Source organism: Dromaius novaehollandiae, chromosome Z, assembly GCF_036370855.1.
Source record: "Dromaius novaehollandiae isolate bDroNov1 chromosome Z, bDroNov1.hap1, whole genome shotgun sequence".
In the NCBI taxonomy this organism is placed as follows: Eukaryota; Metazoa; Chordata; class Aves; order Casuariiformes; family Dromaiidae; genus Dromaius; species Dromaius novaehollandiae.
In genome coordinates, this window is record NC_088132.1 from 16,992,025 (window position 1) to 17,018,276 (window position 26,252).

General features: G+C 36.7%; 1 protein-coding gene across 4 annotated transcripts in view; it reads left to right on the forward strand.

Annotated features, from left to right (window-relative positions):
• Positions 1-223: 223 nt before the first annotated feature.
• Positions 224-26,252, forward strand: part of RIC1 (RIC1 homolog, RAB6A GEF complex partner 1) — a 53,220-nt gene continuing 27,191 nt past the window's right edge. For all 4 annotated transcript variants that reach the window (XM_026097463.2, XM_026097466.2, XM_026097465.2 and 1 more), the window contains exons 1-3: positions 224-948; positions 13,376-13,483; positions 17,270-17,346. In XM_026097463.2, coding sequence (XP_025953248.2) covers positions 808-948; positions 13,376-13,483; positions 17,270-17,346 — 326 coding nt within the window. In that variant the 5' untranslated portion in view covers positions 224-807. The remainder of the gene's footprint in view (positions 949-13,375; positions 13,484-17,269; positions 17,347-26,252) is intronic.

Consider the following 26,252-nt stretch of genomic DNA (forward strand, 5'->3'; position numbering starts at 1 on the left):
CCACAGCGCCCCGACGGCCGCCGCCCCGCCCCCGGCGCGCGGGGAGCGGGGCGCCGTTGTGCGCCTGCGCGCCTCGCCCCGCCCCCCCAGCTCTTTCCCGCCCCGCCCCCAACGCCGGCGTGCGCGTTTTCCTTGACACGAAGTCCCCAAGGGGCGGGGGAGGGGAGCGAGGGGAGCGGGCGTCACTTCCGCTCGGCCGCCGGCGCCAATCGGCGGCGGCCCCCGCCACCCGCCCCGCCCCCTCGCGGGCCGCCGTCGCGCTCGGGGCTGCGGCGCTGAGACGCCGTAGCGGAGGGGGAGGAGGCGGGAGATGGCGGCGGCTGCTACGACGGCTCCAGCCACGACCGCGGCCGCAGCGAGCGCGGGAGCGCCCCGCACCCCGAGGCGGTCGGAGCCGCCGCCGCAGCCGCCGCGGGCCCGCTCGCAGCAGTGACCGGCCCCTGCCCCGCAGGCCCCGGCCCCCGCTGCTCGCCGCGCCCGGGCCTCGCCCCGCCCCGGCCTCTGTTCCCGCCCCTCGGCGGCGGCGGCGCTTCGCTCCCCCGCGCCGCGGCCGAGCGGCGGCTGGCGGCGACGGCTCGCCCTGCCCGCCGCTCCCGCTGAGGAGGCCACAGCCCCCTCACCTAGCCTGGCGCAGCGGCGGCGCCGAGCGCAGGGTCCCGCCGCTCTGCTCGTGATTATGCTCGGCCGGCTCCGGGCCAGCGGTCAGAGCCCTTCGTCCGGAGGTGCGGGAGCGGGGAAGCGGCGCCCCTGTTGCTGGTCGCCGGCCCGCTGAGTGCCCGCGCCCCGCGCAGGGGGAGAGCCGCAGCCATGTATTTCCTCAGCGGCTGGCCCAAGAGGCTCTCCTGTCCTCTGGAGGCCCTGGAGCGGCCGCTGCACATCCAGACGGATCCCCAGCGAGCTTTCTTCGCCGTGTTGTCCCCGTCTCAGCTGAGCATCTGGTACTGCAGAGTGAGTATCCTTCTGTTAGCCCTCAAACCCTCGTCTCCCAGCCGAAAAACCCTCCCGCCTGTAAAATGTTCCTTCGTGCCTCTTCCAGAAAGCATTGTGAAAGCTGGGACGAAATCTTACAAAGTCCTTCAGTATTTGTGAATCTCTGTTGTGAGACAGGCCTATTAAGCCAAAGTGTTTGCTGATAGCAACATACTCTCAAGGAAATATGTGAAAGCAACCTACTCGGAGTTAGCACCTGTTATTACTGAAAATGAGACTTCCAAGCAACCTTTTTTTTTTAGTTTGACTTTATATAGCATGCTAGGCTATTGCAAAGGGTGTTTGTAAAAACCTTTTTTTCTAAACGTACTTCATGTGTCTCATGGTCGTGTGTCTTGTGTTTTTTTGCACCCAAAATTGGGAATCTAGGAGTCTTCCCCAAACCTAACTGCTTATGTTTGCCATTACTTTCAAGATTCAGGCTTTATTCAAGAGTAATTAGATAACACAGAAGTTCATAAACTTGTCTTGTTATGACCCCCGTTTAAATGTTCTGCAGCCCTGAACATTAGAGTCAGCATGGAATAAAATTGAATTTGGCAGGGTTTTTCATGGAAGTTGCTGCTCTAGCAACATTAAGAGTATGCATATAGCATATTAAATACCTTGATTGAAATGGAAATTTAACCTGCTTCTCCCTTGGAGTTATTTTGGTAACAAAAAGTGTCATTTGTCAACTTGTTTAGGCATGGTCTTATGGAGCAGCTGTGATACTGACTTTAAATTTTGATGCCAGATCTTTTTAAGTGCTGCCTAAATTAGGCCCTAAATCTGTGTTTAAATATCTCTGTCTCCATCTAATTTCTAGAGTTTATCTCAGATTACAGGCAAAAACCAAAAACCTAATTTTAGAAAGTTGATATTCAGAGGTATCAAGTGACAGTCATAGCCTTAAAATCTTGTCTTAAGTTGTATTGAGATTTCATCACCTTACCTGGCTGTGTTGTGCTGCGCTCTGCATGGCTGTTCATTAGTTTCTGGGTGGGGTGCTGTTGCTGTTTTTTAACCTATACAAATATCTAATTAGGGCAGATTAGTCCAGTTGCTATGCTGTGTGAACATCATCATGTGGCCTTTGGTCTCTTAGATTCAAGATACATAGTGTAGACATACTTTTCTAGCTTTTGTCAGTTGTTAAATTACAGCTGTAGTCAGTCAACAGAGCTTAATTAAACATAAATATATAAAAGAGGGCAGGCCTATGGAATACTTCTCAAGATGTGTTGTGTTGTCTAGAATGCAGTTTCCTTTATGGTCCATCACTGAGGATCAGATACATTAACTTTCAGGTTTGGACTTGTTTTCAAATGCTATCTGTTGTATAACTGGCTAGAGGCAAAGCCTGAGCAGAATTCACTTGATGCAGAAGTCTGAGCAAACTTACAGATCATTTAAAACTTTTTTACTACATTTTAATTCCAGTATGTAGTGGGTGCTTTGGAGTAAAATGCTGACTTTGCCAGGTATGATCAGTAATTGACCTTAAACAAAAAAGTATGTTACAGTCCCTTGCCCTCTGCAGACAGTCAACCTTACCTAAACCAGGCAAGACAAAGGTTTCTGTTAATATCATCTTTTCTAAAAGAATCTTTTCTGTCATTTGTATCTATATAGCATTGTATTTTTTTTATTGAAGATGGAACTTAAAATTATGTGTTGGATTTTTCTGAAAGAAACCAAAATTTTTGAAATCTGTAATAAGCTTTCAGTTGTCAAAAGTATCTTTTTTGGAACAAGGCTAAGTGCTAGTCAGGCTTAACTAATTCAATTTCCTGAAGTAAAAAAGCCTTCAGGCTAATGTCGTTGTTAACACTTATTACTATCTGAACTATGTATGAAAAGTTCCATGTCAGAGTGAGATGAGGAGGCTGGTGAGATGGAGTTTTATATTACCTGTTTCAAGCACGGGGCATTTGAAGTATTTTCAAGCTTGCACGCTTACATTTGTTATCATGGATTTTTCGTGTGAAATGGTAGTGTCTAAAGCTCTTTCTAATCTACTGTGTGCCTAAGAACTAGTACTACGAAAATTTATCTTAGTGTGAACTGTTTTTTCAGTTTGGAAACTTAATGAAAGATTAGAGACGGGTAAATGATGTGTGTAAAAACAGCTGGAACTCAGTTGATGTTTTTGAAGCTAAAATGTGTAGACTATTTTACATGTTATTTTGTAGGGAGATATTGGATGTGTATACAAAGATTGTTAGTGATATTTATTACTGTAATGAAACAATAGTAGGTAAAATCAAGGTAGTATTTTGTATTTTGAAAATTAGGAATGTGGGACACAATACCCACTTGTACAGCCGTTGTTTAAGACCTTATGTCTTGCAGTTTTATAATTAAGTAGTTCTAATCTGTTGTAGGATCTCGATTCTTAAATGTTTCTATTGTTAGACTGAAATTTGGAAAGGGAGGGCAACTTAACAGTTGTAATCTTTGGTAACCAAAGAAGCCTTGAACTCCTACAGTTAACTTGAAAATCAGAATGTTGCTGAAAATTGGTTAAACACGCAACACATTTCCCCCGCCCCCTTAGAAGTCGCAGTTGCACAGAGATGCCATTTTATTGCATGAGATGTAGTCAGTGGTTATCTACTGTTTTAAAAATATTTTCTGTTTGTTGGCTTTCACTTTCTGAAAGAAAGCTTAACCTTATTTTCCCTCTCTATTGGTTTTAGCCTTCTTTTATGCAGCCTTCTCATTTGCCTCTATAAAGAAATTATTACAAAACCCCTGGATATAACAACGTAGACTGCTTATCTTACTGTATAAGTTGCTCTTGGGGAAAAAAAATCTGCTTTGTGGTTTTTAATGACATTGTCATGAAACTGAAGATAACTTCTTTGACAGTGTGGTGTTATTCTACAGAATCCTCCAAGTTTGATTTTGAAATTTCTTTCTGAGGCTGCAGTTCTGTTTTTGTGCATTGTCAGTGATATATCCAATTTTAGGGCTTTTTGCCTACTTACCTCCATTATGCTTTTACAGGTACTGCTCTTCGTTATGCCAGCTTGTTTTTTGCATGGCTGTGCTCTAAACTGAATTTGTAAAATTACCTATATTTTTTAAAGAGGAAAACTTTCCATTTTTTTTCCAGCTGGGTCACTTCACAGATCTGTTTCATAAAGTAACAATGTAAGCAGTTAAATTGGCATAACTTGGGTCAAAAAAAAAAAGTCTTAAAATGGATCTGCTTCTGACAGAATAATAAGGAGGAATTACAGCCTAATGGTAGGATATGATAAATGGTGGTATCTGAGGTTCTCTGATATTATAAAATAGAACTCATATATCACAGATTCAGTGGGAAAATGTTCTTTAATAGTATTTCATGAATGTGACAGGTTGAGAAGCCTGATTTATTGATGCTTGTTGCCTTGTTTCTGGTATTGGAGCTTTTGCCTGCTTTGCCTGCATTCTGTAAGTGAGGTGAATGAACTAAAATAATGCTGATGTTTTTCCTTGTCTTATTGACTAAGACATCATGCAGATTTTGCTGTATAGATAACTGTTTCATGAGAGAGACTAAGAACAGTCTACTACGACAAATTTCAGAGAGTCTTACCATCTGAAATTTTAAGTGAAGTGTCCTGGAAAGATGAACAGAATCAACAGATGTTTAAGACTGTAGGAAGTAGAAGACAGTACATACTTCCTTTGTGCAGTGTTCTCTGTTTTGTTACTTTCCCAGTCTGACAGTTGCACAAAAACAAGGGAGAAACATTTTAAAAATAGTAAGTGTTTGAGGAACCAGAAAATGTGCAGTGGTGGTTGGATTGCTAAACCCAAATGTAACTTAGCTTTGTTGAAACTCACAAGTTTACAAGTCGAGGTCATAATTTTCTTCATGTAACTCCCCATAGAGCAGTTTGAGCTGTGTAACGATTTGAAATCTGCTGATTAAGATGCCCTGTAATATCTTCTGTGTAGAAGGACCTCTGTTCCTAGTGATAGGTGAAGATGTGCCTTTGTGGACCAAGTGAACTAAGTTACTAGCTTTCTTGCAAGAAAAGTTACACTGTGTTTCAGTCTTCCTTGCTCTTTTCTGATATTTTTAAAGTGTTTCTTTTGCAGTGTTTTAGGAGAAATTTTGATTTAGATACCTTGGAAGATTCCTTGACATCAAGAGCTAATGCAGCCTGTCAGAGACAGCTTTAGAAAGCCTGTAAATATTTTTATTCTGCTTCTGTTAGGTACTTGGATGTTTGAAATGAGAAATTTCAATTCACAAGAGAAATCTTCTGAAATGTTAAAATGAGGTAATGATGCTGATTGACTAGGGAACTAAAAGTGAGGTTTCATGAGGCAGCTGTGCAATCTGAAGTGTTGTCATCTTTCTTGGGCCCAGCTGTACTTTTGTGACTCATTGTGGACTGGTGTTGACTTTTATCTCGACTCCGGTATTGTTCAGCATGCTAAACAGATAGAAAACTGTTTTGCTTTTTTCCTGCCAGGATAGGAGACTGAACTCATCAGGGGATTAGAGGAGCATTGCAGTTGGCTAACTGAAAGCAATTATTCCTTTGACAACATCAGCTGACAGCAACCACTAAGTTGGTCTGATTATCTCATGAAATATGAGCTTGAGATACTTTAGGGAGTTCTAGATAGTCACCCACAGGATTTGGTAGGCTGAGGGAAGAGGATGTAACTGAAGACGGTGGTGTGATAGATCAGTGGAGTTCCCCTGGAGATCTTGAAGACCAAAGTAGGTGGACCAAGAATAGAGTCTGATGACGCAGTTGTATATATAAATATAGTTCAGCATTTCCTTTCTTAATAGACTGTGGCAGTGACAGGAATATGTACTGTCCTTGAATATTTAATGAAAGCTCCTGGAGGTTATTGGAGTATCTGGTATGACTCTGCCAGTCAAATCCAGTTTTGTAAACTCTTGGGAGCTGAGGGTAGCTTGGCCCAACCACTTATTTTGAGGAAAGTTTCTTAATAACCTAAGAGTTTGCCAGCTTATGATTTATATCCAGCCATTGTTTTTAAACTTTCCTTTTTTTTTTTTTTGACGATCTGATATTGAATCAGACCAGACAAATGAACTTTAATTTTATGGGGAAGCATGCATGTCAGAATCCTAGACTACGGAATAATCTGTATTTATTCTGTGTGCTAAACTAGTTTGTATACAGACAAGTCTCATAACTCTTTTCATGTGCTTTCAGTGTGACAAAAGTAGCATCAATGCAAGTTACCATGTCTTGCCTCCTATCACTGTGTTTTTTCGTTACTTGTTTAACCCCTGAGATGCTAATGAGGAATTTCTTACTGATACCCAAGATGTTGATCTGAGAAGACTTTCTTTTTATATGAGCTACACAAAGACTCTGGGCCTTATGTGACCCAATGACCTACAGATAATTATAATATTAATTTCCTACTTGAGCTTTACCGTTGTCATTGCCTCTGTTGTTTGTGTTAAATCTTAATCAGTTATTAAATAGACAATACTTCAAAAAACAGTAGCAATTTTACTGTTTCTTCTATTGTAATTATATGCTTGTAGTTACATAGTTAAGGAAATAAGAGAAATACCTATTAGACTGATGGGATCATCATGTGAAATGTAAAATTGTCATGTTAATATTTGGTGGGCCTTTAAAGGTTTTTCAGTTTCTTCTGTGCTAATACCAAATAAATGACCCTTGAAAGACCTCTCAATTAATTGCATTAGGAGAAGTTGTGAATTTTAACAGTCCAATCTGTTGCACATGAAGCTATTTGCTAGTATAAGGTTTGTTTATGGTTAGATATTCTATGAATCTACTTTCTATCATGTAGAATTCTGTTTATTTCAAATTTAAGCACTTGTATCATCTCATTGCTAGTAATTCATGAGACTGACAGGCAGCAAAGCTCTGTAGTATGTTTCCTATCTTATTTGCAACATTTTTGAATAGTAGGTTAACTGAAAAATTTCAGCTGGGAGAGACTGTGATTCCCATGCACTAGATGATTCTGATACACTGAGGTTTTTTTTGAATGCTTTCACAGTAGTTTACATGAAACACGGTCTGTCCTGATTTTTTCGTGAGCTGTGTCTGTAGTGTTTGTTTGGCAGCTGCTCTGTTGATTCTAAAGTATTGGCTGCCTTTTAGACTGAATTCAAGGAATAATGTTCTTAAAATTAAACCCTAGTTTTAGGAATTTTTACCTCCATCCTATGTCTGTCTTACTGGCAAAATGGCGTTTGTCATCTGTGTTTACGTACCTTTTCTTTTTTTTCCTGGTCCTTCGTAATAAATTTTCCTCTTCCTTATGCATGTGTGCTTTTCTTACTTTCCTTCATCCAAACTTTACAGTTTATTACTGTATAAATCTATGGAGCTTCATCCTTAAAAGTTTAGCACAGGACACCTAGTGATAAATAAAGTGCAGTGTCACCAATCTTATTTGTACTGACCTTTTCGTTCCAGTTTCTCCATGCCTTGTCTTACTTAGACTGTAAGCTCATCAGTGCAGTGAGTGTTTGGTTTTATGTTGAAACTTTTGTCATTTAAAGCTGAACAGAAAGTCACTGCATTTTTTTTTTTTGAAACAAACTGCCTTCTGGTTCTGGGTGAGATTGAGTGTTGATGTCTAAAATAGTGAGTTGTTAGGGGATGAGACTATTAGGATTTTGACAGGTATCTGTGGCCCTGCAAGTTCCTGTATTGATGTTCCATTAAAAAACCCCCATGTAATACCATGTTGTCAGCTGCTAATACTGTTGTATACTCTTAGCCAATGTACTATTTTAAGAATCTTCTTCCTGGAGATAACAGCTGGGAAAAGATTGCTAGTCTTCCAGATGTTCAGTGTTTGACAGCCATAATTAAATGCAAAAAAACTCTTTGGAAAATAAATTAGTAGTAGTGAATTGGCAGCACTAAGGATGAGAATCCTTTAAGAAAGAAGAAGCCTTAAAGTTGGTGTAATTTACTTGCATTGGAAATTCAAGTTACTCTGGATTCTTATTTAAAATAAAGAGCAGGGAACAAAACATATAGCTCAGATCAGAACATGCTGTCTACATACAGCTAGGCAAAGCATTCAGACTTCTAAATGTTCTTTGGGGAAATAATTGGATTCTGTGCAACTCATTTGATATTTTAAGTATATGTATAGCTTTTTCGCAGTACATACTTAAGAATTTGAGTACGACTTGATATATCAATAACTTAACATATCCTTGCCTAAACTCTTAAGAATGTTATGGTTTTGCCATTCTTATGTAGTATAGAACTACTACTTTGTATTGTATGAAAAATGAGTACTGTTGCCTTAAAGGAACATCTAAAACCTGGAAAGAGACTGTTACTTCCTATTTTTGCTCTGTATCAATTTTCTTAACTTCAATTGTGTAGGTTATCAAGTTTAAAAAAATCAGTTTCACCAATTTCACTAGCAAGCTGAATATATGTGTGTATTTATATATATATGCATGTGCATATAAATACATGTTTTATATAAAATATGTGATGTTATATATTGTATAATATTATGCATTAATAAAATATGATGGTTATACTGAATATAATTTATACACACACATATATGTAAAAATCTCAATAGTAATTCATCTCAGTATGATCCCAAGTTTCAAATGTTTACTAGTACTGTAATTGAGTGAGTTAAGGGTAAACCTTCTGGCTTTGAAAGTCCAAGCTACAATCTGTCATGGCAGAGAATATACTTAACAGGAAAAAAAAAATTAGTTTTGACAACCATTGTCACTATCACCCAAATAACCACTCTTCTCGAGTAGCTGTCCAGGTTCATTACTCATTTTTTGGGTGGCCATAAATGTCATTGTTCCTCTCTTGCCCTTTCTCTTTCTGGATTCAGGGGAATTGAAATTTTTTTAGGGTTCATTCATTTTTACTTGCTCTCTTACTTTTAATGTCTGAAGGTGTAGATGCTCTTAGGTGTCTACTTCTCAAAATTTGTCCAGTAGTTTTCCATTTTATTTCCAGACCCATTTAACTTATTTATTAAGTCTGATATGTACACAGTTTGTCATTAACCTGTAGCAGTCAAACTATGGAATCCAGATTAAGGAAGACTCAGTTTTTCCCAATCGTATGTTCTCCCAGACAGAAACAATGACTTTACCTCTCTCTCTATACCTCGAAATTTATTAATACATCATTTTCTCTTAAGAACTTTAAACATCTCAGTTAAATCAGGCATTTACTCCTATTTGGCTACTGCTCAATCTGTAGTACTCCTGCTATTTAAAGAATGCCTGTTTAGAGCAACATTCACATCTTAGTTTAGGATTCAAGTGTCTATTCAATGTGCATCTGAATCAAGTGTGAGTAGAATGCTTGTGCTTGGAAATGTTAATATCACTTCTACTGAGGTGGTACCACTGAAATGGTGATATCACTTCTACTTTGCTGAGAGAATTAAGATGTACGGCTTGAGTATCTTGATAAATCTCTTCAGGAAAACTACTTGATATGGTTCAGTTTGTTTTGAGACTGTTCAAGTTGCTCGTGATTATCGCTTAAAGTAATTGGGGAAAATGATGTATCCCATCAGGTAGAATTAAGTTAAATAATAACAAAACTCTAGATGAGCATAACAATGCTTGTCCTAGTGTTGATGCAAAGCTGTGGCAACAGAGCTGCATCTTCAAGTATTTCTTAACTGAAAATCCAAAAGAATTCTTACTGTACAACTTTACAGCAACTAATAACAAAATGAAAATGAGTTTTAACATAGGTTGTTGAATTAGGTGTCTTTACATATGAAGCTAGCCAGCTACTGTTTTAGAAATGATGCAATTCTGTTTCAGTATTGGTCATGCAGAATAGATTTGCACTTAGGCATCTGCTGTGAATGTAGTCATAATCTGACATCGATTAAAAAAAGACATTTTTTATGCTAGAAGGGCATTGCTGAGAAGAAGCATAAAGATTTGGGAGTGAAAGCACTGTGGAAAGGGCTCTTGTGAAAAAGGAAGGCAAGGTTGAATGGTAGATAAAAAAGGGAAGGAAATCTAGTGTATTTGTGGAACCAAGAAGTTGTATCCTGTTTCTCTTTTCAATATTATTAACTATGGTGCTGGAGAACTTGTTTACTCTTTGGGGATGGCATCACTACATAGTTTGTAAGATTCTTTCCCTTTTTTCTTTCCTGCATTTTTATTTTTCTGTGAGCATCCATTCCCTCATTCTATTCGTGAGTGTCAGCTTCTGTTATGCCTGACCTTGTATGCCTTGCTCAGAGGCCATATAGTTATACCTAAATGCAAGATTTTCTCTGCAGCAGATTGTGAAATGCCAGATCTACTTTTCGTCTATTTTGGGAAGCTATTGCGAGCTTTAAGTCACAATTTGAGGGAGAGTGTTACTTATTAGTCGCACAGAAAGTCTTCAATTATTTCTTCCTTAAAAAATGGAGATGTTTAATTTTGTTCTATAAATGAATATATACATATATTTTTTACAGCTCTGGTTTTATTTGATAGATCAATTCCTGTGTTTCTGGAATCACCAGTTTCTTCAAAAGCTGTTACTCCACCATTAATCTTAACTGAAAGCTGATTTTAAGCATTGCAAAAAGGAGGGTCAATATTTTGACTGATTTGAGAGAGTATGCATGTTTCAGTTATGCCTAACTAGATTTGCTTGTGATTTTTCAATTGCTGCGTGAAGAAGTGTGAATAGGAAAAGCCATATGGAGTTCATGAAGCTGATGTGTGAAGTTTTTTTTACAGCAGAAACAAATGTAGAGATTTAAGGAAAATTCTGTGTAATAGAACATAAATACCTGCTGTTTCTCTACTGGCTAGAAAAAGGTATTGTACTAATTAGGCCATTCCTTTGCTAAAAACAGGCACTTAACAGCTTATTTCACTTGGGACAAGCAATGAAAACTCTGCCAATATATCCTCCTCTTTACAGAGGGAGTGCAGTTGTACAGTTCTTCGTACTGTTACACATCTTACATGACTCTTGATGATAAATGGGTTTAGATGTAAAATGGTGTTTTCTGTTTCTTTTGGTAGTAGCATAACAAGCTGTTCTTCTAGCTGTATTATGCTCATATGTATTATGCTTTTTATGCTGTTCACACTTCTGTGAGAAACTTGTAAAACTAGCACGTTTGTACGTCAGGATTTTTTTCTCATGTGAAATCATGCTCTTGAATTTCTTTATGTGGAAATAGATTGTATTAGTGAAATATTTATGGTTTAAACATTAGCTAGATTGGGTCCTATTGAATTAGAAATGTCTGCTTTCTAGTGAGAAAAGAGACGTCTTAAACTGCGTAAAGGAAATATGCTTATATTAATGTTAGCTCCTTTAGTCCTCAAACTTTAAGGCACAGAAGTGCCTAAGGCACAGAAGCCAATTCATAGAAGTTTTGTAGTTGCTGTGTACGCAAAACTTCCTGCCAGATTCTAAGGCGTAATAGTGCTTTTCTAATGAAGGACTAGCACAAGAACATTATAGTATGAATACAGTCATCATCTTCTATAAAAATAAGAGAATACAAAACCTGTGCTGGAGTGCATTAATGAGAGTCTAAAAAGGATTTTCTTGCCTGCTGGTGAAAAGCTTAGAGCACAGTAGAAGAGGATTGGTCTCAGAATCGTTAGTGCAGATTACCAGAACTGTACTATCACTAGATGCATGTTTTTTCTGTCTATCTAAGGCAATTAACGTGGATGTAAGCCAAGCAGTGAAATGTTGTGAATTAAAAAGATTCTGTTAAAAGTAATTATTTATTTAATATTAGATACTTGATTTAGAAATAGGTGCAAAAGCTGTTTTGAAGACACCAGCCATGAAAAAGCTGATAAAAAAGGTCTTAGCTTAAAGATTAGCTTGCTTGTTACACATTCCAGTATAAATATTTCACTGTATTTTTGATAATTCAATTTTGTGTGGCTGTAAAATTTAAGTATTAACGTACAGAATGCTGTTCACAGGATGAGAAGTTATACTATGAATTTACTAGGGCTAAGACTGCTTATGTGGTGTTAATTCAACTTCTTTGTATGTTGGGTGAAAGTACTGGATCACTTAGTTTCATACTCTCTCTTTTGAATAACTTTAACGCTGCTTTTTATTAATGGAAACGAAAATAGCTGATTCTAAATGTGATGGTGATATGCACCCACATAGTGTATGGGTAGAATTAAAAGTTTTTGATTCATTGTACCAATGTCTGCCATCTGAGCTAGTAAACAAACAAAAAATGATAGTGAGTTGTCATTGCCTGTGGCTCTAGTGATGCTTTGCCTAAAGGTCTCATGATCCTTTTCAGCAAAAGGAGTGATTGCTACTCAGTCTTTTGCTTCCAGGGACTGGAGGAATGTACGCTTTTCTGCAGAGTTGTAGCAGCAAACTCAGTACTGAAAAATTAGCACTGAAACAGGGAGAGGGTCTGTTGCAAGGATGAGGGGAAAGTTCTTTTACAAGAGGAGAAGAGCTCGACTTGTTTAATTTTGTTGAGTCCTGAGGAGATACAGTTGTCATCTAACTAATATACACATTTCTTGTGAAAGGATAGAGGGTGGCAAAGGTGGGAATACATATCTAAGCTGAAAGCTATTATAGGTCCAAGAGCAAGTGAGTACAAACTAGTCTCAAATATATTTAGGAAGGAACTTAAGAGGATGTTCCTAAGCACTGGAGCAGTGAGGAGTAGCTTTCTATTAGGATTTCTCTATTGCAGCTCTCAACTACTTTCATGAAAGGAAATAAACAACTTGGTGGTTATGATAGCAGTGTCTGGGCTTTGTGACCCAAAAGCTGTCATCCGTTCCTAGAAAGAAAGGTGCTAGTGAGGGCATCTCATAAGATCATATGCGAAGTCTTTTCATCAAACCATATATATGGCTTTGCTGAATAATTTCTGGCAACCTTCGTCTGGAGATACAAAATAGATTTCCTGATTTTTCACTTTCTGTGATGGCCCGTGTGTTTGGTAGGAGCAAACTAGATAGGATATACCAAATTCTTGCTATAGAATATTTCATCCTACTTGATTTGACAGTACTTTTATAATAAAAGTCTATTTGAGATGCTTTTCTTCATCTCAAGTATCAGTCACCCTGTCTCTAACTTGAAACTAGTTGTACACTCTGCGATGACTCCTTACTGGAAGAATGAAGTATTTTCTTTCAATGTCTTGAGTCTGAAAGATTGAGATTAGGAGTGACAGTGCCACAGGTATTCTGCATAATCTCTCTTTAAAAGCTTTGCGTGTAATGCATTGTCAAATATACACTAATAATTCGTTGAAACAGTGGTTTTTTTAATGGAAATGTGTTGTTATTGAAGAAATGCAATTACTTATAGTTGTATCACAAAATCACAAAAATCCCTTTCCTTCTAGACATAACATATAATTATTGTTGTTTTTTCTCCAGCCCAGTGTATTAATTGTAAGCTATAAGGAACATTCAAAATCAGCTTCTCAGTTTGGACCTTATAAACAAGCAGAATGGCGGCCTGACAGCACCATGATAGCTGTTTCAGTAAGTAGGATTTTCTTTATTTATATTGTGGTTAAACTATTGTAAAGAAAATTTTCTGTTACAAGTCTCCATGCAGAGACTTGCAGGCTGTATATACATTTAACTGAAACGTATCTCATGCATATATATATAATACTACCCAGTTTTTTAGGATGACTAAATGAAAATTGCTTAAGCTTTATTTTTTCCCTGAAGAATTGCAGTTCTTTGTTTTAAAACAATGTTCAGATGCACTGGCTAGAGTTGACCAAGCCATCTCATTACTTTAGTAATCTGGTCATGAAGAATAAACACAATCCTTTCTGTAGGGATTTTAAAGACAAGGCATGTGAATGAAAGAAATAGCTGAGGTGGAATTAGGTGACATAAGCATGTTTAGTCTGACAAATTGTAAGGGTTTGCAGGTCTTCCAGAAAGGTGAATCTAAAGAGGATGAAGCTATGGCTTTATTAAGTGTGGGAGTGGTATGTAATGTTGATTTAAAAAAAACCAAACAAATGAAAAAAACAATGAGGCCCTGAGAACATAGAAGCAAAGGTAGTGATCAGTGTCATAGGTGATGCATAGACTTTTACTTCTGTTAAGGGTCTGAAAGGAGTAGACGAAATCTTGTTTTACATATGGGGAAAAAAAATCTTTGGGATGATGGTCAATGGCTAGTGCTGTGCTTACAGCAGCGAGGTGAACAATTTCCACATCAGCATTTAAAAAATGAATCAGCAGAGCAAGATCCCCACAGCAAAGGTATGAGTAGTTGAGATTTTAGGAGTCAGAATGTGGAATGATGCCCTTGGTGACTGTTGGTATGTTTGAGATTAATCTTGATTTATTTAATTTAGGTATATTTCTTTTTGTAGCTTTTTAAATCAAGGCTGTTGTGTGTAAGGTTTTCTTGTGAGAAAGTGCAGAAGAGAAGAATGAAATCATTAAAATTCCTCATCAAAAGTTGGTATGTGGAATTACAAATTGAATAATAACTGCTGTATCTGTTGGTACAGTGACTTTATCTCCTAATATAAACAGTCTTTTGTACTTGAAATGATGCCTGTAGTGCCTTGTATAGTGCCCTTTAACCACACAGACATTGTTATCTTAGTGGAAAATACCTCAGATGATTTGTGAGATAGTTCCTGTCTCTACCATTGTCTTCATGACTCTATGTAAATCATCTAAACTTCCTGTGCTCCAGTTTTCTTATGTGTAATCCTGGAATAGACTTCACTGAGTGGCAGGTTTATAGTGTTCAAAATACCTAAAAGGATCTGATGAAACCACTCCTGTTAATGTCAGATTATATCTTCAGAACATAAATGCTAATACTGAACAGCAAAGGCAAAAAGAAGACTTTTGTAAGATTTATCACAAATAACTAAAGAATTCTTCTATTTTATAATGCAGCATATAATCGTATGTAAACTGTCTAAAGTAGTTCAGAAGAGATTGTTTGTTATATTGAATTAATTTGTGTAATATGTTATCTCTGTGGTGCTGGCATCTATTTGCTCAAGAGACCTTACGTTTCAGCTGAGAATCAGACTAGCTTTAGTTTCCGCTGGTTAAGTTATTTAGTGTTAGTTTACTTAGTGTTATTTAGCTTAGTGTTCTTTATGGCAGGTGATGTTGGAATCTAAATGTCCATATCTTAAAGTCTGAGTTCGTAAACTTAAGTTTCACAAACTAAAATTCAGAATGGTCAAGTGGTTGTCAAAGGACTGAATTTCATGAGGTTACTGATATCCTTCAAGTTTCTCATGCTTACATAGCATCTCCTATGTGTAATTATATATTCAAACATGTTATGTTTGCTTGAACACCACCTTTCTTTAGTTTTTTTGTTATAGAGAGAAAGGCAGCTTTGGAGGCTTAAGGAGGAAGATGGTCTTAAGTGATGCTTTTCTCCCCAAATAAAAGATGTAGTGAACTTTCTTTCCTAGAGAATAAATATTTTCTCCCTTTTTTGTGACTTGGATCTGTGAACTTGAACTAGATCGAAGTGCTTCAATGTAGAAAAGTATATAAGAGATCTGAATCCTTCCGCTGCTTCAGTCAGTCTTTTAATAGTCTACTCTTCTGCATCGATCCCCATAGCTAAATTGGAGTGTTATTAAACATCATAGCATATGAGAAACGATATAGTGAAATTGGCTCTGAGGCAATTGATGGTTACACTTCAATCTGTAAGAAGATGCCATGTTGATGACAATCTGAGATGGGAGTGATCAGGGAACAGGTGACACTGATGCTAACTTTAGTGAGTTTCCTTGTCAGGCAGACATTTCTAAAGCCATGTAGAAACCCAGCTGAATGAATATGATCAGTTTGCAGCAAGTGCATGGTAGAATACTTTTACAATTCACATGACTATTCATGGAATTTGAGGCTCTGCTTAGAAACAAACCTGTGACAATAGCAACTTCTACTTTGGATAGAGTTCAGAAAGGCCTTTGTATCTTAATATCAGTATAAAGATACTTCACAGTATTGTTTTACTTCTCCTTCCAGTATAAGATAACTTACAGGTTCAATATTTAATGATGTAATGGAAAATACCTGTAAAGGTGTTAGAAATGAGTGTATGTTTCTTTACTATGTAGTACCTGAACATTATTTTACTGCATAGGGAAAAGCTTCCACTTATTTTCAGGCTGTCTCAAGATCAACACTATTGTACCTATTTCATTCTTGCACAAGAAACATATTTGCTTTGAATGAGAATTATGTTTTCTTAAATACATTCCTGGACCTTGTTTGAAGCTGAAACACTAAATTTCTTTCATTATAAAGCAATAGGTTTGAGTAGGGGGGAAAAATGTCTCCCCACCCCCCAAACTGCTGAACTAACCTAACAAGAGTGTTTCCCTGTATTGGAAGAAAGGGAAACCAACCCTACAAAGCAACTTGAAACCATTCATTTCACTGCTGCTTGTCTTCATAGTGCTTTGAGTGCATGCCCAACACCTATTAAAATGTTTGGACAGAAACGCTATTGAACTGGATTGCATTTGCCAATTTATCTGAAGGATAAGCTCATGCTTTTAAAAACTAGTATCTCCTAATTTTGGACAACTAACCTTATTGGTCACTTGGCTGTCCTGTATTTATACAAATGCTGGGTGAGCTTCTAGTCCTGACTGGAACATCTGATAACTAAGTGATTGGTATTTGTTCTCCAGTTAGTGTTATAATTTGAAGTCACTATTCCAGAATAACAGAATATGACTTGGGCTTGAATTATGAAAATTTTTCCAGACACAGACAGGTTTTTAAAGGTGTTGTGGTACCTAATGATACTGGGTGATGTTGGGATTTTTTTAAAGCCTACTGGGGTAACTAACACTGAGAGTCAGTGCCTTGCTGCTGTGCACTCTGTGGTGTCTGTCAGTGTTTGAATTTGCTCTGAATGCCTGATATACTTTATTAGATGCCTTTTGTATTAACTCTCTCTTTTAGTGGAAATTAGGTATCTACGTTTTTGACTATCTGAGGTAGCTGTCTATTTTTATGTATTTAAATCAACGTAAATCAGAATAAAATCTCCTCTGGGCACATACATTTAACTGTTTTTCCTGTTTTCTCCCTACTGAGTAATCTGTACAGTGGATTTTAAAGAGTAGTATGGATTTTATCAACAATGAATTTCAAGGGACAGGTTTTTAATATATCTGAAACTGATATGAGTGTATGTTTGTCTGCAATGAATGAGACTCATACAGAAATCACAAGTCTGTATAAATTTTATATACCAAGATAGATTAGATATATATTTTATCAGTGTTTCTGTTTCAGACTGCAAATGGATACATCTTATTTTTTGAAATTCCATCAGCAAGAGACAAGTATCTTTATGAGCCTATGTATCCCAAGTAAGTATTTAAATTTTTCTTTGCTTCCCTACAATATAGAAAGTATGACTAGCCAAGTCTTAAGTGGATTTCATGATTAGAAAAAAACTGTTCTTTCAAAGTAGGTTTTAAGACTTGATGGATATGTGAAGTATCATTCTTCTGAGTTAAAGTCAGTTCAGAGGAGAACTTGAGTCTAATTGGTGTGCTGTGCACTGGTAAGATTCCTTAACTCCCCTTTGTCAGCAGCAAAATCTCTCAACAGCAGCGTTATAATGGCCTTATTTTGTAACTGATATAAGGCAATCTGTTTAATTCATGTATTCAGGCTTTAATAGTTGCTTTTGAGTAGCTCAGTTGAATAAACCATGTTTCTTAAGAACTGATAGGGTGAAATCCTTTTTATAGATTCCTCTCCTCACCCCAACTTTTTGGTAATTTAGAGACTTTTAAGACAAGTTGGGAAGAAATTCTAAATATTTTTGAAAGAATATGAAATATCTTCAGTAAAAAGTATAGGTATTTTAACTGTATCGTGTTATGTTGACATGATCATCTTATTTTCCTTATTGTGAACCAGAGAATACTTTTTATTTTTTTAAATGTGGCTGTACATTGAAGGTATTTCTGATTGGCTTTTAATAGAATTTGGCAAAATTATAAATTGCTTATGAGAGAAATTAAAACCTTAAGGGGTGTGTTCATGTGTGTGTGTCTATGTTTAGGCAGAATCTGTAATCATTGTTTGAATCAAATTTGTCCAGGGCAATAGTAAAACACTTATTTCTCATTGGCTAGAAACTACTTTTTTAAATATATCTGAAACTTGACATTTGAAACCATGATGTGGCTTGTTTCAGGCGAATTCTGAAAAATAAAGCATAATACCAAGAAGCCAGCAAGAATTTCACTGGGCAGTTAAGAATTCATATCCGAGCCCTTGTTTTAGGGATGCAGTTTTTCTTTTTTCAAGTGTTAGCCATTCAAAATTGTATTTGAATATTTTTTGAATTTTTTGTCTGAAATACATGAGATCTCATGTTAAGTAAATTTTTTGTCCTGTAAACCAGAAGCTAAATTATATACCTGCAATATTGTGATAATGCTAGTCAATTTAATTTTAAGTTCTTTTTAGTATTCTTAAAACAAAATAAAGTAGAGTGGATGGAGTGATGTTTCCAAGTGGACAGCTGTGAGTGTTACTGGATAACGTATGATGTCATGTAAGAGCAGAACATTCCTGTTTTAAACCGTAACTGTTAAACCATGAACACTGAAAAATTGAATGCTCATGAAGACCTGGATTTTTTTCAATCACGTAATTCTGTTACAAGTGCTTTTAAGGAAAAATGACTTGGCAGGTATTAAATGATTTCCAAATGCATTTCTGCTTTATTAAGTAGAAGATTATGTGCACATGTGCGTCATTATCATTATGCATCTTTTTGCCTCTGAAATAGCCCTCAAAGCTCTGGAATTAAGTGGAATTTAATTAATTAATTGGAAAGCATAATACAACAATACCAATGACTTGCCTCTTGTGAGACCCGAACAGCATCCTTCAAACTGACTTTTTATGTCTAACTTGCTGCCTTTAAAAAAATAAATAAATAAAAAGAGAGAGAGGGAGCAGAGAAGCATAACCTGCTAAAAACCTGTTGAAGTGAATAACAGGATAGTTTATCTTCAGCTGTACGTAATATACAAGACTAAACAGGAATTGATGGTATGTTACTCTTGTTCTGTTAGGATTGTATTTTTAATTGTTCTTTTATTTGTAAAATCTGAAAATATATGGAAATATGTATAAAATTGCAGTAAGGGTTAAAACAGGCTAACTTGTTTTCAGTTTGCATGTAGGAGGCTTTAAAAATAAACTTTCATCAAACGGTGAGTAATTGGTCCACCTTTATAGAAAATATTGATTGATTTGTGTTGTCAAGCTACAGGCTTATATTATGAAAGATGTCTTTCTGTTAGCTGGGCTTTATGTTGAAGGGTGAGGATTTAGAGATATTTATGTAGCCCAAAAGGATAATAATGCTAATTCAGTGGCTATATAAGAGAAGGTGTTTGTCCCTAGGGTGGTTATGATAGGTTGCTCACAATCTCCTAACACTAGTGCATATGCTTAAGAAGATAAATGATCTCACTGAACTTATTGGCATTGCTTGTTGGCCTATATTTAGCCCTCAAGTTTGCAAACTTGCACAAAATTACTACTATTTGGCTTGTGTTAGATCACAAGAAAGATACAAACCTAATAGGATTTGTCTGTGAATTAATTGGATTAACCTCAAATTATTCTACAAGCTATTATGATTGCATGAAGTTTTTTTTAGGCTGCAGGGCTCTGACTGCAGACAATTTCATTAATTCAGCTTTATAGTTTTTCCTTTAAGGATCAAATATTAAAACAAAACCAAATAAAAACTCCCAAATCCTAGATCTGAAACTTGAACTTTCTTCTGGGATGTGTTTATTTTCCAAAGAGGGAGTACTTGGATTTTATTTCTAGTGGACTGAACAATATTGTAGGAATTTGGTTAACTTTGAGACCACTGAAAATCAGTGAGTGGCCTCATACTTGGTTTAATATTGTGCTTGAAAGGAGTCGTATTACTGTGTTCTCCCACTGTAGCAGCATGTTCTTGGCCTCTTTCTGCATGTTGGCAATAGTGACCGTGCAGCTGTGCCTTGAGTCAAATCAGGCTGCTGATCTGATGGTGAAACTAAACAGGCTCCTTTTCCTTCTCCCTCTTTGCAAGTGTCAAATGAGCAGATTCTTAAGCTTATGAGTGATAGGGGAGGCAAGGAGAGAAAAGAAACAAGTGGCAGGACCTCCCTCTCCTTCCGTGGCATACAAAGGACAGTTCTACGTATTATGGCTGGCTAGTGTCATATTTTAAAGTGGCTTTCTGTGTTATGGAAGAAGTCTTCTAAACTCTTGCTTCTAAAGATGTGAAGCTTTTGGTATATTGCATGGTTTCAACTTCTGAGGGTTTTCTGTCCTTTTATTATCAATATGATACTGGGCAGTGTCTCACAAGCTTTTGGAGACGAGTCAGTATAAGCAATGAAATGGATGGACAACAGGTTTCAATTGTGGGTGTACGCACCTTGTGTGTCTGAGGTAGAAGAGGATTTTTGGCTACAACTCTTCTCTTTGACCACTGCAGCACACCAGAAGATTAAGAGATACTGTAGAATATCTTCACTTTTTTTTGCCTAATGGACACACTTGTGGCAGTGTTTCTAAATGTTCTGACTCTTTCTAGGTTTCAAAAATTCTGAACAGCTTCAAGTTTTGCTTAATGGTGATGCTATGTCCCTGTCTACTAATTTCTTGTAATTTTTTTTGTCTCAGAAAAACAATTAAGCTGCATGGGAGGTTGTGAGAAGTATTAGGAACGCTTTGGCTGATTATAACTATATATGCATTACAGCATGTCTGTTGGAGGTTGGAGGACTTCTCTCCCCTGCTATTGTTTGTGTAGAAACAGGTAGAATTGGAGACTAGGAAAACTGATTTCCTGTTCAAAAAATGCTCATTAGGCATGACTTCCTGCTTTTCACAACAACCTATTGTAATGATCTTTATATTCTGAAATCCATTGTTTTAATGGAAGTGCTGGGCATAAAGATTAACAAAGCTTGCTGCTGGAGCCCACAAAACCTTTTTCATTTGTTTTATCAATATCTGAGGGCATAGCTTTTATGAAACTGAGGCTGCATGAAATACTTTAAGATGACTGAATGAGAAGCTTTTTTTAAATATGTATAAGCATCTTATGTCTTTTGAGGCTTGTGATCAGTTTCAAATGTACTAAAGTAGATAGGGTGAACGTTAAGGAACTGTTCAGTATTATGCACATAAAATGTAAAGTAAGAATAATGTGGTAAAATTAATGCTTGTATCATAAGAACAGTATTCTGCCATCAACTTGGAATATGTTTCCAAAGAAGAAAGGAAGCTTTTGGGATGTCTCCTGGAGCTGCTTGATAACTTTTTTGTCAAATTGTAATATTTTAGGAAAGTTATTAATGGAGGAAATATTTTTGTCTATGTCGTAATTTAGCTAGGAATTGCTAGTCCATTCTTGGAGTTGAGTGCTCAGTGAAAAACCTAACCTATCCTGCTTAATTTGTTAGAATAAAATCAGGGAAAAAAGTAGTAATTGGCTTTCAGATTGAGCCAGAATATTCTGCATTTTTTTTCCAGCTCTTAGAAACTTTGTTCCAGTTCAGAGCAGACTTGGAACAGTTTCACTGTTGGCCACTAGCCCACATTCTGAGATACTTTTCCTTAAGTGAACATAAACAGAGAGTCCTGCTTCAGTTAATTCAGTCTGTTTTTACCACCATATTAAAAACAAAACAAAAAAAGCAAAATTAAAATATGAAGAAATATATGTATGGTGAGATAGCCCCTAACTCTACACAGTATAAAAGTGGTATATATGCATGCAAATTTGTAACTTCATAAGCTGTGGCAAGGTATGACAGTATTTTTCTGGAAATGTTCCCAAAGGAATTTGTACAGATATTCCTCTGTTTCACAGTGATGAGATCTATAGCACCCTTACAGTAGAGGCTTCTCTGTACTGTAAGCACCTATGCAAGGGCAACTGATTAGGTGTACAGTTAATTAACATATTAAAGCATTTTTGTTGGGGATTGTATTTAGACTAAACTTTAACAGTGTGTTTTTTCCAGTAAGTTGTTTTTGGCATTGGTCAGATGTATATGTAAAACGAGATTAGTTATAAAATTTTTGTTAATCATTATGGTGCTTTACTAGCCCATTATGTGGTTTCAGGATATTTAGTATTTCATCAAGAGATCTTTGAAACCGGAATATAATAGTTTGGTAAACAATTTAACTTTTAAAAATGAATAGTTGATTAGTATGCTAGCTAATTATTTCTATCCTCAAACCACATAAAGCTATTGTTATTCAGATGTATACCCTTTGTTAGGAAAAACTGTGCTAAGAATCACTTTTTAAAACTCTTACCCATTCTGGAGCTTTTATAATTGGTTCCGTAGGCTCTCTTTTAGTTAAATTTTTGATTGTCCAGCTGTTGCAATTCTGGGTTTGTAGGGATATATATATATAGAGAGAGAGAGAGAGACAGAGAGAGAGAGATACTAGATATCTATATATCTGGATTATGCATGCCACATTTCTTCTGATGGCTGGTTACAGTATCTGGTGGGAGATGCAGGTTTAGGAGACAGAAGACGCTATCTATGAAAGCACAGCTCATGGAGCAAGTTGTTCTACTTGTGTCAAAATTGTTCATAAAGTATTATTATTGAAGGATTATGCATTTAGAGATGACAATGCAGTCCATTTAAATCTGGCTTACAAAAAAGTAATAGCTGTACAGACAATACACTAACTGAAGTCTTGGCACGAACCCTTGAACAATTAATAATCATTGTCTAATTGTGTTAATACAATAATAATCAATGTTGCTCATTTTCTGCTGTTGCGACTTCAGGGGGAGCAACCCATGTGACTAATTCATGGTATAAATTCATTTGTAAATGTTGTTTGCCCTCTCTTTCTCATGTCATATGCAAAGCTCCTAATAGCACAAACATCAAGCTGCTTTTTGCCAAAAGCACTATTGAAGGAACCATTTCAGCAGCAACAATTGTGAACTTTATAGTGCCAAAGTGGTATAAAAATATTTAGTCTTGTTGATTTCACTTATTTGTTCCAAAGCTACTTCCTAAGCAACTGGTCTGGAGTGGGGTTTTTTTGTGTATTTTTCAGTAAAATGTCACCATTACTTTTCCGGCAGCTGTGATTTGACTTGTGGGAACTGATGCTATTGGCTTGGATTTTTTTATTATATCTGATATTTAGACACATTGACTTTTTTTGGAAACATAACATTTGTTGACCATGAGAGCATCTATGAACTTCTCTAAACTATTATCCAGCCATAACTGTAATCATGGTTTTAAAATTATGTAATATGCAGATATTCTAGGATTTCTTTTGGGTATGGACCCATAACTAATAATTTTATTATGTGTTGCCTTCTGCCCAGCCTTCATGATGTAAGTTTAAGTGCCTTCTTTTGTCTACTGAAACCTTTGTTTGGTATGATACACTATAATCCCACATACTTAAGGTCCTGTTTCCTCTTTTTGTAGGGAAGATCATGTTCAATTTCTCAGGTACTTTAATCTCTGAAAGTAGAAAATACTGTATTCATCACATACCTTTGTGCTGCCACGCTTTTGATAGTAATTAGGCTCTTGGCTACATCCTGATGGTAAAGCCATAAACTGATACCAGAACAATCTGGCAGTTTCAGAAACATCAAACAAAATCATTAAACAGCTTCTTGTATTACTCTGATTACTCCAGGTAGTAAAGTGGAAACTTATATCTATATTTGTTATCTCTACCTCCAAATACAGAGCCCCACCAGTAAACAGGAAAAAAAAGTGAACCTTGTTTTGAAAAACTGGAAACTTCTTTAGAACAGTCAGACTAAAAAAAGTGTTGTGTTGTTCTTGGTCACAAATTAAAGAAGTCCATAAGTACATCCTTTACTGATCAGCTTCTAAAGCAGTACTGTCTGGCTCTTCCAGTGAGAGGTTTGAACCCTATGCCTTTCCCTGGCTGTGGAGCACTGTGGGCCAGGGTGGCTTGCTAGTAACAACAGGAGTTAAATTAAATGAATTTATGTTTATAAATTAAAAAAAATCTTTTATCTTAATTTCTGCCTGTTTAGGGAAACAAACTCTTCTAGGTCGAAAAACACAAATCTGATTGGGTTTGAAGGAAATAACATATATTTCCATAGGAAGAAAAGGATAAACTCAGACATTAGAAGACTTCAGATATGTGTGATACATATTTTCCAGCCAATTTTAATAGAGAAGACATCTGTATGGTACTTTGAAGGACAATTCAGGGAACTCTATAAATGTCGTAATCATTGATGAATTGAAAGAAAGTATTGGAAGTATTCCTGTTTCTGCTGGAATTAACATTCTTTCTAAATATTTCTTGGTTGCTTCTAGCAGTGACTAGGTGTGGTGGTGATGTTTCTGAGCAAATTTTGCGGATCATACCGTATCATTTAACCACTGCTTATGCAGTGGAAGACGTAAGTGCAGCGCTGTGCTGCTGGAACACCCAGCTTGCTTGCGTACTGTGTTCTCCCTGGACCTCCCCAAACAACAAAGTCCAAAAAATGCTTCCCTATTTCTCCTTCACCCATCAGATTCAGGGGAGGCTGGCTGACTATAATTTTGCATAGTGCTTTCGCTTTTTTATAGTTAGGGTACCTAATTTTTTTTTAAATACTGTTCTCAGTTTTCTCATACTTGTGTCTTGCATCTTTGAGCTTATGTTTTTTTCTTTTAACAGAATCAAAGTCCTAGAGAGCCAGTTATTCCCCTTCTAAATAAAACAAATTATGGTTTCATGCGGGAATTTTAGAAATTCACCTTTACATGAGTTTCTCTTTCCTTTTGGGGAAATAAGTGCTAGAACTGAACAGCTGGAGAGGGGTCAATATAGGAAAAGCTTAGAAAATCAGAGTTTTGGAAAGGAAGGCATAGAATTGTATACCATTTTTCTTAAACCTTATTTAAAAGATAATTCATAAGATTCAGTTACGTAGATTTTCAGCCTTTGCAAGGCATTTTCTTAAACCATATAGGGCTCTGTTTTTTGTGAATAAGCACATCATCTATGACATGTGAAACAGAGAACAGAGAATGAACCTTGTGATTAAGAACTCCACCTAAATGGACAGTTTAAGAAAATCTGAAACTTCCCTTAAAAACTTGCATTTTACCATTAAAAATACTCTGACATACCTCTTTTTTTTTCTTGTTTGGGATGTTTTTAGATCAGACATGCAGTGGGAAGTTTTTCTGAATTCTGAGTGTTAAGAAACTTTTTTGAACTTTTAGTTACATCAGCAGATAAGGCTAATATCTTTAAAATTAATGAATAAAATACCTGAACATGGAATTTTGCTGTGTACAGGCCTTCAGTTATTCATGTAAATTAACGCCGGAACTCCGAAAACAAAAGACCAGACAATAGACCTTTGAATCTTTGACTTATAATTTTATCTCCATTCTTTAAACCAGAAACTCATTCACTTCATGAAGGTGTTTTTACATGTGTATTGAAATGCAGGTAGAATTGAAATAGTACTGCTTGTTTCACACATTAAGTTTAGTCTTTGCAGTGTGCTCATTCCTTTCAATTCTTGTGCAAAGCTGAGTTACTTAAAATTTGGATCCAAGTGTAGCAGATGCTGATGTGGCAACACAGACCAAACATCCTTTCCTGTTTCTATCAACAGTACACGTTCTTGGTTGAAAGGTCAAAGTAACTTGTAGCTGACTAATGAAAATGTGGACCATTTGTGAACATGGTGTAGTTTTGATTGCCTCTGCCAATAGTAAGTTTCTTTTGATAAGGAGACTTTATCATCATCATAGCGAATGTATTGAAATACTGACAATCTGAATTTTTATTGTGAAAATAATGCCTCCAAGGAAAAAATATACCCTGCAACTGGTAATAAATTAGCTGAAATTAGCAAGTACAGTTGAAAATACTCTTGCATACTTTTTTAAAAAAACACCTTTGATTTTAAAATCAAACAAACAAACCCCTGCCCACATGGAGACTGTAGTTTCTCTTCCAGCAAAAGATGTCTTTTGAACTGTATGTTCCTATTCTGGCTTTATACTTTGTACTCTTTAGAAATGCTGTATTTTTACTTGGTTGTATACCTCAGTCAGTTATAAGAACCATATTGTATGTTGTGTTATGTACACATAACAGTAACATTTATACTAACATAACTAATATTTATTCAACCATTTTCCTTCAATTTTAGTTGCTATAGTTGATTCAGTTATACCACTGCTTC